This window comes from Cyanistes caeruleus, chromosome 5 (assembly GCF_971803275.1).
Source record: "Cyanistes caeruleus chromosome 5, bCyaCae1.hap1.1, whole genome shotgun sequence".
NCBI classification, from domain to species: Eukaryota; Metazoa; Chordata; class Aves; order Passeriformes; family Paridae; genus Cyanistes; species Cyanistes caeruleus.
In genome coordinates this window covers 29,844,199-29,855,595 of record NC_141705.1, presented here as the reverse complement: position 1 = coordinate 29,855,595, position 11,397 = coordinate 29,844,199, and the positions used below count along the sequence as shown (strand labels likewise).

Genomic DNA, 11,397 nt, shown 5'->3' with positions numbered 1-11,397 from the left:
TACCATTCCAGATAAACATCCCAGCCACCCAAATGGTTTGAAAGCAAGCCAAGTGACTTTGCCTATCCCTGTCTCAAGCTCCCACTTTCAATAATGTCTGTGTTACACAACATCACAACAACTTACCAATACAAATCCTGCTTCCCACGGCCCTTGGTGCCGGGGCTACCTGCACTCTGAAACACCTTCTCAGACCACACTTTATTTTTTCCCTTTGTTTTGGCTTGGCTCTGAGCGTGCAGAGCTGAGCCAGCACCTCTGTCGGCTACATGGGGGTTTAGCTGTCCTCGCCAAAGGAGTTGTCAGCAACAGCATGACAGGTGACAGCAGTTTCCTGTTTCTGAAAGCAGTGCTACCAGCCACACCATCCCTCACCTTAATTTAGAAAGCTGTTTTGTTGTCATCTGGTTCTACACTTCCACATGCAGGCTGAGGGCTGAAACAGGAATAACAGCACTGAGGTTACACGACACTTTCCCTGCTCAAACCACTGGGCAAGGAAAGCCACAGGAATTGTTCATTGTAAACATTTCCCACAGAATAAAACCAACACGTAGGAGCAGGAGGCAGTCTTGCTCCTCTGCATTTTCTAGCATAACATAACAAATGAGCGTGCTCAAGAACCACATATGGAATGAGGTATAGCTCTTAAATTTTACCCTGTGGACATTCTACGTTTGCAGTTGAAGATTTATTCCAAATATACTTCTCAGCTCTGAGTATCTGTCAAGTGGATTCTTATTAATGGGGGAAAAAAAAAATAAAAAAAAAGCAGAATTTTTCTCAGCATAAGGGATGAAATCAATCTCTGTTACTATAAATTACAAACAAAACTAGAGCTAATCTCAGAGATTATTTTTATAGCCACTTCTTCTTGCAGTTTCTAAAAAGCAGTCTCAAACCTTTGAAGTTTTTGAATCTAAATTCCTGCTTACAACTGTTAAAATATGAGGTTTTTTTTTTTTTCTGCATCCACCAGCTCTCTGAGGCACTACCTTCTGTAGCAACATTACAGATGCCAGCCCCACAATCTGTGCCATGCAGACAAACACCCACACCTTGAGCCCTCAGTGGACCCACGTGCCTGGTAAATCTCAGAAATCCAGCAACAAACAGCAGTAACAAAAGCACAATACATGCTGCAACACGTACAGTGGAGATGTAAGTCACGTCACTACAAAACACCAGCCCCCACTGTGCATATATGAAAAAAAATTCAGAAAGAGGCACAGATTTGAGATAAAATGTGATGATTGCAATCCTAATAGAATTCAGTACTTTAACCCTGTATTGTACAATGTCTGGCAATATTATTTCAGCATTGTTTTTAAACAGAGATGTCTAATCCATAAAATGGTATCCATAAGCTTTTCTTCTAGAAAAGTACAGTGAAAAATTGTTCTTTCTTTCCTTTTGAAGACATAAAGTACCTAAAAAGATTAATATGTAAAACTATGGGAACTAGTAAACATTCCAGTTTTTCCTTTAAGACATTAAAATTTCTAGTTTGGTTTGGTTCTGAAAGCTTCTAAACAATTTATGTAAATTACCTATCCTAAATACTTGGTTCACAACAACAACAAAAGGAGTTAATGATGATGTTACTTTTAGTCTTCTAAAGTTATGCTAATGAAAACACTAATCAAAGATTGCAGTCACATTTTCAGTCCTTGCCAGTTGTAGGTGGATTATGTTGAGCAATAAAATTTATAGCTTTATCATGACACAACATATATATAAGGCTGAGCTGATTCAGTTGCTAATGAAATGTGATTTGGGGACTCTTGCACCAGCTGGTGATGATTAGGGCTTATCACAGATAGGTCTAGGAAAAGGCTGGGAAATACTTAAGCTTGTTTTGCAGTTGCTTTGAGCTCTTAGGAAAGGAGCAGTTTCTCTGCAACATCAGCCTGAAGTTTTCTGCCCATACAAAAGAGGTAATGATAAGGATTTTAATTGATTTGCAAGTGATAGGGTAATGTGAAGTCTGACAAAATCCTTCCAAATCTTCCTGGTTTAGTGCCTTTTAAATTGTGAGATGGGTATTTTGTCTCCTCAGCCAGCTCAAGAAAAATGTTAATTAAGCAACTGGCTTCAGAGAAACCTTGCAGAACTTGCTCTATATGATGCCTCTTGACTTGAAGTTCTGCTTTTAATAGTTACCTGCTGGCACAACAAGCAACTCTGCACAGGTTTCCCACAGCAAAAAGGGATCCTAAATGTAGTTTTTGCTTATGGGTATGACTCCATATAAACTGTAAGCAGAAGGACCACTCAAACATCTAAGTTATTGAATAGTTTTTAAAATAATTAATGTAATAAGAAGGTAGCTCCTACCCTCATAAAAATAAATACTTTTAAAGCAGAGGAAGTTCAGAATTAAACTCTGACTTCTAGAATATCTTGTCCATACATGCTATCAGTTGGGGGGGAAAAAAGGGAGAAAAAATCTACATAAGTGGTAGAATACCTGTCTCCTTAACATAGACTAGCTCAGCTGCAGGGCAGATTTCTGTTTAAAGCTCTTCCTGCTGCAGAGGACTACACACTTCCTACTCCTTTCCTCGGTAAGGGTGGTCTCCAGCTTCTCTCAAAAGAGAACTGTTGCCTGTCAACTGAAAACTACACAATAACTTTTAAAAAACAGTAGTTTTCATGAAGTGTGAGATTTCAAATTGGGTGATTAAATGACTGAGAAGTTTTTCAGAGTGGATTGAACTAAAAAAGTGTCACATATAGTAGAGCATGGTATAAAAAGCTTCCTCATGTTTTTATTTTGATTTTTATTATTAAATAAATCTAATTTTGATTCTTTTGTAGCCTAAAGGAGGATTTCATGAGGGGGTTGTTTTTTTCCTTGAATGTCTCTTATTCAGGTCAAATTCAGTCATTTTTGTAAAAGAAAGACATTTCCTTTTCTATTGAACCAAAGGCTTGCATATTTAAAATTCCCCTGCAAATGGACAGAGGATTCTGTGAATTTGTTTTTCAGAACAGCTGCTTACTTGTGTCCCAGTATATGTTCATGATATTTAAAGTCTGAGTTTAGGTATGGCAGGGGGGAAGGTTAGGCTCTGTTGTATGAGCGTGGTGATGGGGTTTTTGTGTGTTTGGTGTTTTTTCTTTTCACTACTATATTACATGGTTGTAAGACTGTACCTGACAAGCTTTCAACATCAAAGTGCTCAGAAACACTTCAGAGTAGTGCTTGCTTTAGAGATGTGAGTATGCAGTGCCAGTCTGAGATACGGAGTCATCCAGAGGAATGATAGGTCAGCAAACCTCCCGCTTACAGGTCAGGTGCTACTTCTTCCCTAACAATGTTACCTGCTTATTACACTCCCTTTGAAATAATGTCATTATGTATTTGACTTAGATTAAGAAAAAAGATTCATGAGAGCTGTACCTAATACAAGTCCTTTAAGTGTCAACATTCTGCTGACGTATTAGCCAAGAACTAGATGAAGAAACAGATTTGCTCCTTTGTTTAATACTTCCACAATCTAACAGGAGGTCATATGACACTAACCCACACAGAGGGCACCCTGGCTCTTTCTGAGATGTATCACATGAGCAGTAATGCTTCCAATACAGATGCTGGGGCTGCCCTTGGTGCTCCTCAGCAGGGCTGGGCTGGGTTACAGAATTCCATGGTGGCTGCTTTCTTTTGGGCCTGTACTGGAGGCTACAGTGCCTCCATTCTGTGGACTCTGCCCAGTGTGGAAGGGCTCAGTGCTCTCCAGAGTGCTTCCCTGAGAAAATGCAAAGCCATGCTTCTCTTCTCTGGAACTGGATGAGGATATTGTCTATCCTTTCCTTACTGCTAACTATAAAGTACTGCACAGAAAAAAGTTCAAAATTAGGCCAGAAAGAGGAAGAAAGAGAAGCATAAATTAGCACATTTTTCTGTGCATTAAATTTGTTAAGCCCCTTTTGAGGATAAAGGCTTAGGAAAGGTGAAAGAGTAACATAAAAATAACAACAAAACCAGCAACATTTTAAAATGCTTGTTAATGAAAGCTTTTGTCAAAAAGCACAGAAATGCTGCTCTTAGTCTGAGATTGATTGTCATGGAACAGACTGACTTTGCCAAAGTTTCACTCCTCACTGTTGTGAACTTTAACTCTCTTGGAACAGAAGAATTAAGGTTAGAAGGAGGATCTGGAGGCCATCTGGTCCCTTTCTTATGGCAAAACTGCTCTCAAAGACAGGTTAGTCTGCTCTGGCTCTTGTCCTGTTGAAGTACAGAGACTGAGCCTCTTTCCTGGGCAGCCCATTCCAATGTTCCTTCACTTTTCCTGTAGAAAATTTAGGTCAGTGTGGTGCTATCACCTTCAGGGTTTCCAGACTCAGACCAGCAGGTTTCCATTGCCTTTGTTTTCCATAAGGTGCACTGTGTGAAGTGCAAATTTAATTATGGCCCAAGTACTAGGCTAGTGCAAGTGTTTTTGTTTGTTTAGGAAGGATTTCTGATAAAAGTTCCCTGGAAGCTCTGATAGCAATATGCAGTTACCTGGGATGGAACTTTCTCACCCTCTGCAGTGGGTGCCAGGGCTGGATGTAGTGTGCCATACATGCCATCCTCTACCAGCTTGGTTCCTGACCTAGTGGCTACAACAGCACTCTGGATGTAGCTTTGTTGAAACATACCTTAATTTTTTTCTTCTCACTCCTTACAAATAAGAAACTGTTAGGACAGTTGGACTGATTAATATTAGTTACATTCTTGTTAATGAGATTAGGAATATGGCCTGAAGTCCTTCTTCTAGAGGAGCAGAGCACTAAGGGATAAAATGTGCTACCCCAAATGCCCTGTGCTGAATGAGGGCCAGATAACCTGGAGCATCCTATGCCCCAGCTTTGCAAAATCTTTGATCACAGCAGCCAGCAGAAATATCTTAAAGAGCAGGTGAACAGGTGCTCAAATGCCTCTTGTGACTTTGCCACTAAGGTAGATACAGTTTCAACTAAGATTTCTCAATCTGAGCTTTACTTTTGAAGGCTTTACTTTTACTTTTGCTCTTTCCTGGCTGGCTGTGAATGCAAACAGGAAGACCTAGACATGCAAGTTAAATGTGCTGTCTTCTGGGAGGATTGTGAACTTTCTGTAACACATCTTCCTAGATATCTTCTGTGGATTTTTACACAAGAGGATATTAATATTTCAAGTGTAACCACTGTACTTCAAGATTAGATTAGATAATTTCTGATACCTATTAATACCTTCCCCATGAAGGTTAAGGATTTTACATTCCTCTATTCAATGAAGACTCTTGCAGAAGTTCAGCACAGCAAATGACATGTTTTACACCTTCCTGTGAGGGCTAAGAAGGGCTCGCTGCAGCCCACCTCCCTTCTCTTTGTTGTACAGCACTTCTCCACTGGCAGTGATTCAGCTCCTGATGGAGGAGCAAACCATTCCCAGAGAGGTGCCAGCAGCCCTAAAGCGCCTGGCCAAATACATAGTGCGTGGTTTCTATGGTGTGGAGTGTTTCCTGGCTCTGGATGTGCTGATCCGCTACCCCTGTGTGAAAGAGGATGACTTGTTACAGCTGCTCAAGTACGAGCGCAAGCAGCTGCGCACCGTCCTCAACACGCTCAAGGCGGACAAGCTGGTGAAGCTGAAGATGCGAGTGGAAACGGGGCCCAACGGGAAGAGCACGAGGCACAATTACTACTACATCAATTACAAGGTGCTGGTGGATGTGGTAAAATACAAACTGGATCATGTACGCCGGAAAATAGAAGCAGATGAGCAGGATTCAACTACCAGACCCTCTTTTAAATGTCCATCCTGCTCTAGCACGTACACGGACCTTGAAGTCAATCAGCTCTTTGATGCATTTACAGGTGTGTTATACTGCTTATTTTGCTTATATCACTTATTTGCTGTTATCTTAAAGAATAGCCCTGATAGCACAAAATTGTTTCCTAAGTGAACTTTGCAAGAAATGCAGTTTGTTAGACGCTTCATGTTTGCTGGTGGACAAGGGTCTGGAACAGGAGATGCTGGGAAGTGAGGGTAAGAGAAGTGCTGCCTCTGTAGAACAGGCCAAACAAAAGGAAGATTAATCTTGAATGTATAAGCTGGGGTTCAGAATCAGATTCCAGGCCTTAGCTTTGCTTTGAGCCTGGTTGAATAATCTTAACTCATCAAAGTCTTGTGAGTCTCACTTCCTCATGTGAAAATATGAACACAGTACTGTCTTTACTCTGTTTTGAATCTCTTAATCTATTTGTGTGGTCAGGCCTTCAGATGGAAGAGTTGGATAAGATGGGTAAAACTGTTTGCAGTCATCTACTGTAATAAGCTTCTTTCACCTCAGTGGCACCAGAACAGAGATGTTGTCACTCCTGGGCTGGAAGTTCCCACTCCTCACGGGTCAACAAAGCACATCTAGAGCAGAAGTGGTGTCAGAGCTTGTGGATTTTTCTTCTCTAAAATCAAAATAACTAAATCATTATTTCAAAATGAGTAAAAATGGCATCATAGTGTAATACATTACTCAGAGCACAGCCACTGTGCTGACATCTGGGTCATGGGATCTGTAAAGGATGCCAGAGCCAGGCAGAACGAGCTTTATACATGACTTATCTGAAATACCAGTGGTGGAATTTGTGTTCTGCCAGTTTGCAAAATCATCCCCTTCTTCTAAACGGAGGGACTCTGTTGAGTTATTGAAATGCAAATGTTGAGGCTGGTGATATATTTTCATGGAATAAGCTTGAAGTTTTGTTTGTTTCCCTGAAGATATAAATATGGGGTTTTAGCACATGCCTTGACTCTGACTCAGGAACAACTAAAACCGGAGGCTACTTATGCTTGAAAATGTCCTTTTTTATTTTTTCTTACATTAAGTACTGAGAAGATGAAGCTGGAGAAATAAAAAAAATAAACTGATGATAGTACATTTCTATCCAGCTTAAACTTCTCTCTGCAGACATTTCTCACTTGCATACCAAGTGTATAATACCAGCCTGACACGAGTTTGCCCGTAGAATTGAGTTCCTCTAGTTAATATGAACAAATGGATAAAGCCAGAATGTCTGGATAATGTTCAGGCTGCAGACTGCTGAACAAGGTACTGCTGATCTTTTTGTATTCTATGAACATGAGACTTCCCACTTTGGAACATGTTGCAGAGACTTTCCGCTGCACTTACTGCAACACTGAAGTAGAGGAAGATGGCTCAGCATTTCCAAAGCATGATGCTCGAACCTTGCTGGCAAAGTTCAACGAGCAGATCGAGCCTGTCTTTATGCTGCTGCGCGAGACGGATGATATTGTGCTGCCCTATGACTTGCTGGAGCCTCAGCCAACAGAAATACTCCAATTATCAGAAAGGTATGAACATCACCCTAGAACTTCTGATCAATGCAAATCTCTCCAACAACTTTACAGTCGTAAACTCTTTGAAATACTGAACTTGGAGCCTAGGTACTCCACTCTGCTTTATTCAGTACAATCTGCTGTTTAATGAAGAAGTCTGTAATATCTAAGGCATCCTAAATTATTGCTATGCATTTTCAGTTTTTTGATACGTTTTTATAAGTAATTTATTTTCCCGAGTATTCCTTCAGCTAATGTTCATAGCCCTTTCTATAAGAAAGTTACATTTCTCTGTCAGTGTGCTTCATCCAGAGACACACCACTGAAGAGACCTTGTGAAAATCAATGGTTCAGAACCACTTGTCTCTGAGAGAGGTAAAAGGGAATGTAAATTATTAGAGCACTTGTTAAAGCTAGTCTGCCAACAAAATGTTGTTTTGGGATTTGTTTCTTTGTGATTGTTCAGGTTTTTTTTAAATAGGAACTGGGCAGGGCAGGGGGTGGTGTTCTTGCCTGAATTCTACCTCTTCAAAATGTGATGCTTCATTCAGCTTTGATCCGAAGCTGGGCTCAAGTATGCTTGAGGAATCCTGCAGCTGCCCTGAAAAATGGGCACACAGAAGTTCTGCTTTTGGCCTTACATACACCCAAAACATAACTATTGATGTCCAACACTCAAAGCCCAAGAAGAAAAGAAGAGAAAAAGCAACTGAAAAACAACCTATCTGGTTGTCACAGAGCACTGTGGAAGGAGCAGCAACAGCCACCAATAGTGCTGGTAAGTTTAGTGAATTCACAAATTAATTCAGCAACCTTAGTACACTTAAATACAGCTTTCCCACTGAAAATCTAGTGAGCTTGGTTTAGAGGACAATGTTTCAATTCTGTGTTAGTGGTTATCAGACCTTAGTTTCCAAAATCTAGTTTTAAGCCTGATTGGGGTTATATTCCTAAAGCTAGAGGTCAGGTGGGTCCTGAAACTTCTCTGGCTTTAGCCATGCAGTAATTTCAGTGGTAATCTTTACAGTGGAAAGCTCTCAAAACGTCTGTACTTTCAAGAGATTTCTAGTGTGGGTAAAAAAGATTCAGAGTAGAAAAAACCATCTGTGTAGGATGCTTGTGGTAACTGTAAACTATCAATCCCTCTAACACTTAGTACTGTGTATTAGGAGTAAATGCTTCTGAAGAAACTGAAGAAAATGTCAAAGAAACTGTCACTGATAATGAAATCATCAAGACTCTTCTGATCCATGAATCCAAGTCATCATCCTGCACAGACCAGGCTCCAATTGTCAAAAGAAAACTTCATGGATCACAGAGTGGTAACAGTGAGTTTGAAGAGGATGTCAAGCACTCAAGACATGCAGGAATGAAAGTACCAGGCAGCAACTTTGAACTAGAGGAGGAACAGGAAACTCTGGGTCCTATTGTAAGGGTAGCTGGCCAGCCCTGTTCATATGGCAAAGTTAGTGAAAACCCAGAGCTTGTGTCTCTCATGACAAGTGAAGAGAGAGATGCTTATATAAAAGTAGGACAAGAAATGTTCCAGTCTGTGTTTGAGTAACTACTACTGTAGGAATATCCAACCTTGTATAGAATGGATGAAGGCTTCTGATTTATGTTCTTCAAAGTTTATCACTGAAGGGTTTTGTTTGAACTTGCTCTTAAGCAAGATGGTAATCCCGTAGTAGGTAACTACAGTTCAAATATTATCATTGCAGCCACAGCAAGTGTTGTTTGCTGTTGTAATGCTTAGACTTGGTGGATGATGTAATTAGTTTTGGAACATGAATCATTTCAGGATATGTTTAGATCTGATTAAAATGACATTTGAAAAGCAGTGATGCAATCTATAGTAAGAAATAAATTACTCCACCTTCCTCCCAGAAGTAACAGTTACTTCCAGTAGTGAAAAGGATTCCACATCCAGTATGACTTGGTTTCATTCCATACATGTGTTCTACTAGTGTGTTAGGTCACTCACTGTACAACAGTAAAGGACAGGTGTCACACAGCAACCTCCTAAAGGAAGAGCTGTTACTAAATTGCATTAGCAATTTAAGGTGAGAAGCAACTCTGGCCTCTGAACTTTCATCCTAGGAATAATTTTCCAAATTTTTGTACTTAGGGTACTACAGAATCATCTTGAGCGGTGAACCGTGCAAGGGCCATTGGACAGCAAAATGTTACATTTTGTTCTGGTCTAGATCAGTAAGGGAGCAAGCAATGTATCAAGCACAAGACTCTGCTTCTCACATCTCACACCCCAGTGCTCTTTTTAAGCAAGAAACAAATTCTGCTTGAAAATGAGCTACATGAGTAGATGGACTAGCATTAAGCATAACTGAGTTTTTCTTCTTCAGGAGTTCTACTACTTGAGCAAGGCATAATGAAAGTAGAAGGGCACAAAGCAAAACACAGGAGGTTCCCTCTGAATGTTAGGAAACACTTCACTTGTAAGGGTGACAAATGCAGGCCAGCTTGCCCAGAGAGGTGGTAGTCTCCCACCAGGAAGATACTCAAAAGCCACCTGGGCAAACAGCTCTGAGTGGCACTGCTGGCACAAGATGACATCAAGAAGGCCCTGCTGACCATTCCATAATGAAACAGTAGATAGAAGGTATGACCAAAGAAATACCATTTTGATGCATTTTTCATATACACATACTGTGGGGTTTTGACTGGTGATTTTCTTTTCAGTAGCTACTGTTGGGCTGTTTTGAACCTCTGTTGAAAATAGATGTAGATAACACAGAGATGTCTTCATTATTGCTGAGCAGCACTTGCACAGAGTCCAGACTTTCCTGCTCATTACCCTGTGTCCCCAGTGAGAAGCCTGGGGATGCACAGTTAGGATGGGACACTGCCAGAACAGCTGCCCCTCACTGACCAAAGGGCTATTCCACACCACAGGGCGTCATGCTCAGCATACAGAGCTCAAAGAAGAAGGAACAGGGCATAGTTGGAGTAATGACATTTGTCTTCACAAGTCCTTGTTATGCATCATGGAGCCCTGTTTTCCTGGTGATTGCTGAACACCTGCTTGCCATTTTGCTTTGCTTGCATGTGTAAGCTATTGTGTTTACCTATTAATCTTTCTTTCAACTACAAATTATTTTGTTTTCACTCTTCCACTTCCCTCTCTGATCCCACTAGTTGGGGTGTAAGCAACCAGCTGCTTTGTGCTCAGCTGGGGTTAAACCCACCATTCCAAGTCAAGAATTCAGGAACGGGGGGTACTCAGGTGTTGTACTGTATTAAGAAACATGGTATATTCCTGAGACCTACCCTCTGATCTGTAGTGTGTTAGCTCCTGCCCCCCCTACTCCTCCCCTTTAGTTTTTTCCTATTGGTTCTAACCTGTTCTCCCTTTCCTCTCTCCCCCTGTTCAAAAGACAGCATGGGATCAGACTCTGTCTCTTTCCTGCCCTGGGCGAGTTCTGATTAAAAGCTGGGACGCTGTCCCAGCAGGAGAGAGACTCCTTGTCTGTGTCTCTAGTCCTTGCTATTAACTCCCCCCAGCCTCTCTGGACCATGGATGTGCGGACGGCATCGCGGAGGCAGGGGGATTTTAAAATAGCACTCAGGCTCTTTCTTGAGCTTAGAATTTAATGATTCAAAATATAAACTAACCTTATTTCAAATCTGCACACATAATCTCATCTCATTCTACTTAATAAAAAAATATAAATTCCTCTTTTGGGTCTGAGTGATTCTCGGGCTAAATTATTAATTAGAACTTTGACTGTTTCAGTTTGCCTTTGCCAAATATATTTCCATGGTGAACGTTTTTCTGCCTGCAGTTGCACCATCAGTTTAAAGCCTGCAGTGTAACTAAACTATCTTCAAACCTTTTGCTAATCTACTTTCATGCTTGGACATGAGAGGCATGTGGCCATAATGTGCCAATTCAAAATTCATTCATAAACCTAGAGACACTCCAAACAAACTAGAAAAAATCACAGAAGGATTACATTCTCATTTTATTTAAACTTCAAGCATATTTAGGCTTCACCATCACTATACTGTCTCCCACGGTATATAGCCATATTATCATACTAACTTCA

General features: G+C 40.7%; 1 protein-coding gene across 2 annotated transcripts; it reads left to right on the top strand.

The window, feature by feature from the left end:
• Positions 1-1,761: 1,761 nt before the first annotated feature.
• LOC111927980 (general transcription factor IIE subunit 1-like) lies at positions 1,762-11,025 on the top strand. Of its 2 annotated transcripts, none has more exons than XM_023925100.2 (5): positions 1,762-1,937; positions 5,372-5,850; positions 7,144-7,345; positions 7,882-8,108; positions 8,500-11,025. In XM_023925100.2, exons 2-5 carry the CDS (start codon positions 5,403-5,405, stop codon positions 8,892-8,894), a joined length of 1,272 nt encoding a protein of 423 aa, XP_023780868.2. In that variant the 5' UTR covers positions 1,762-1,937; positions 5,372-5,402; the 3' UTR covers positions 8,895-11,025. The 2 variants fall into 2 exon arrangements, with proteins under 2 accessions (XP_023780868.2, XP_086744983.1); XM_086888857.1 differs by having other exon boundaries at positions 1,846-1,937; positions 5,237-5,850.
• Positions 11,026-11,397: the final 372 nt, after the last annotated feature.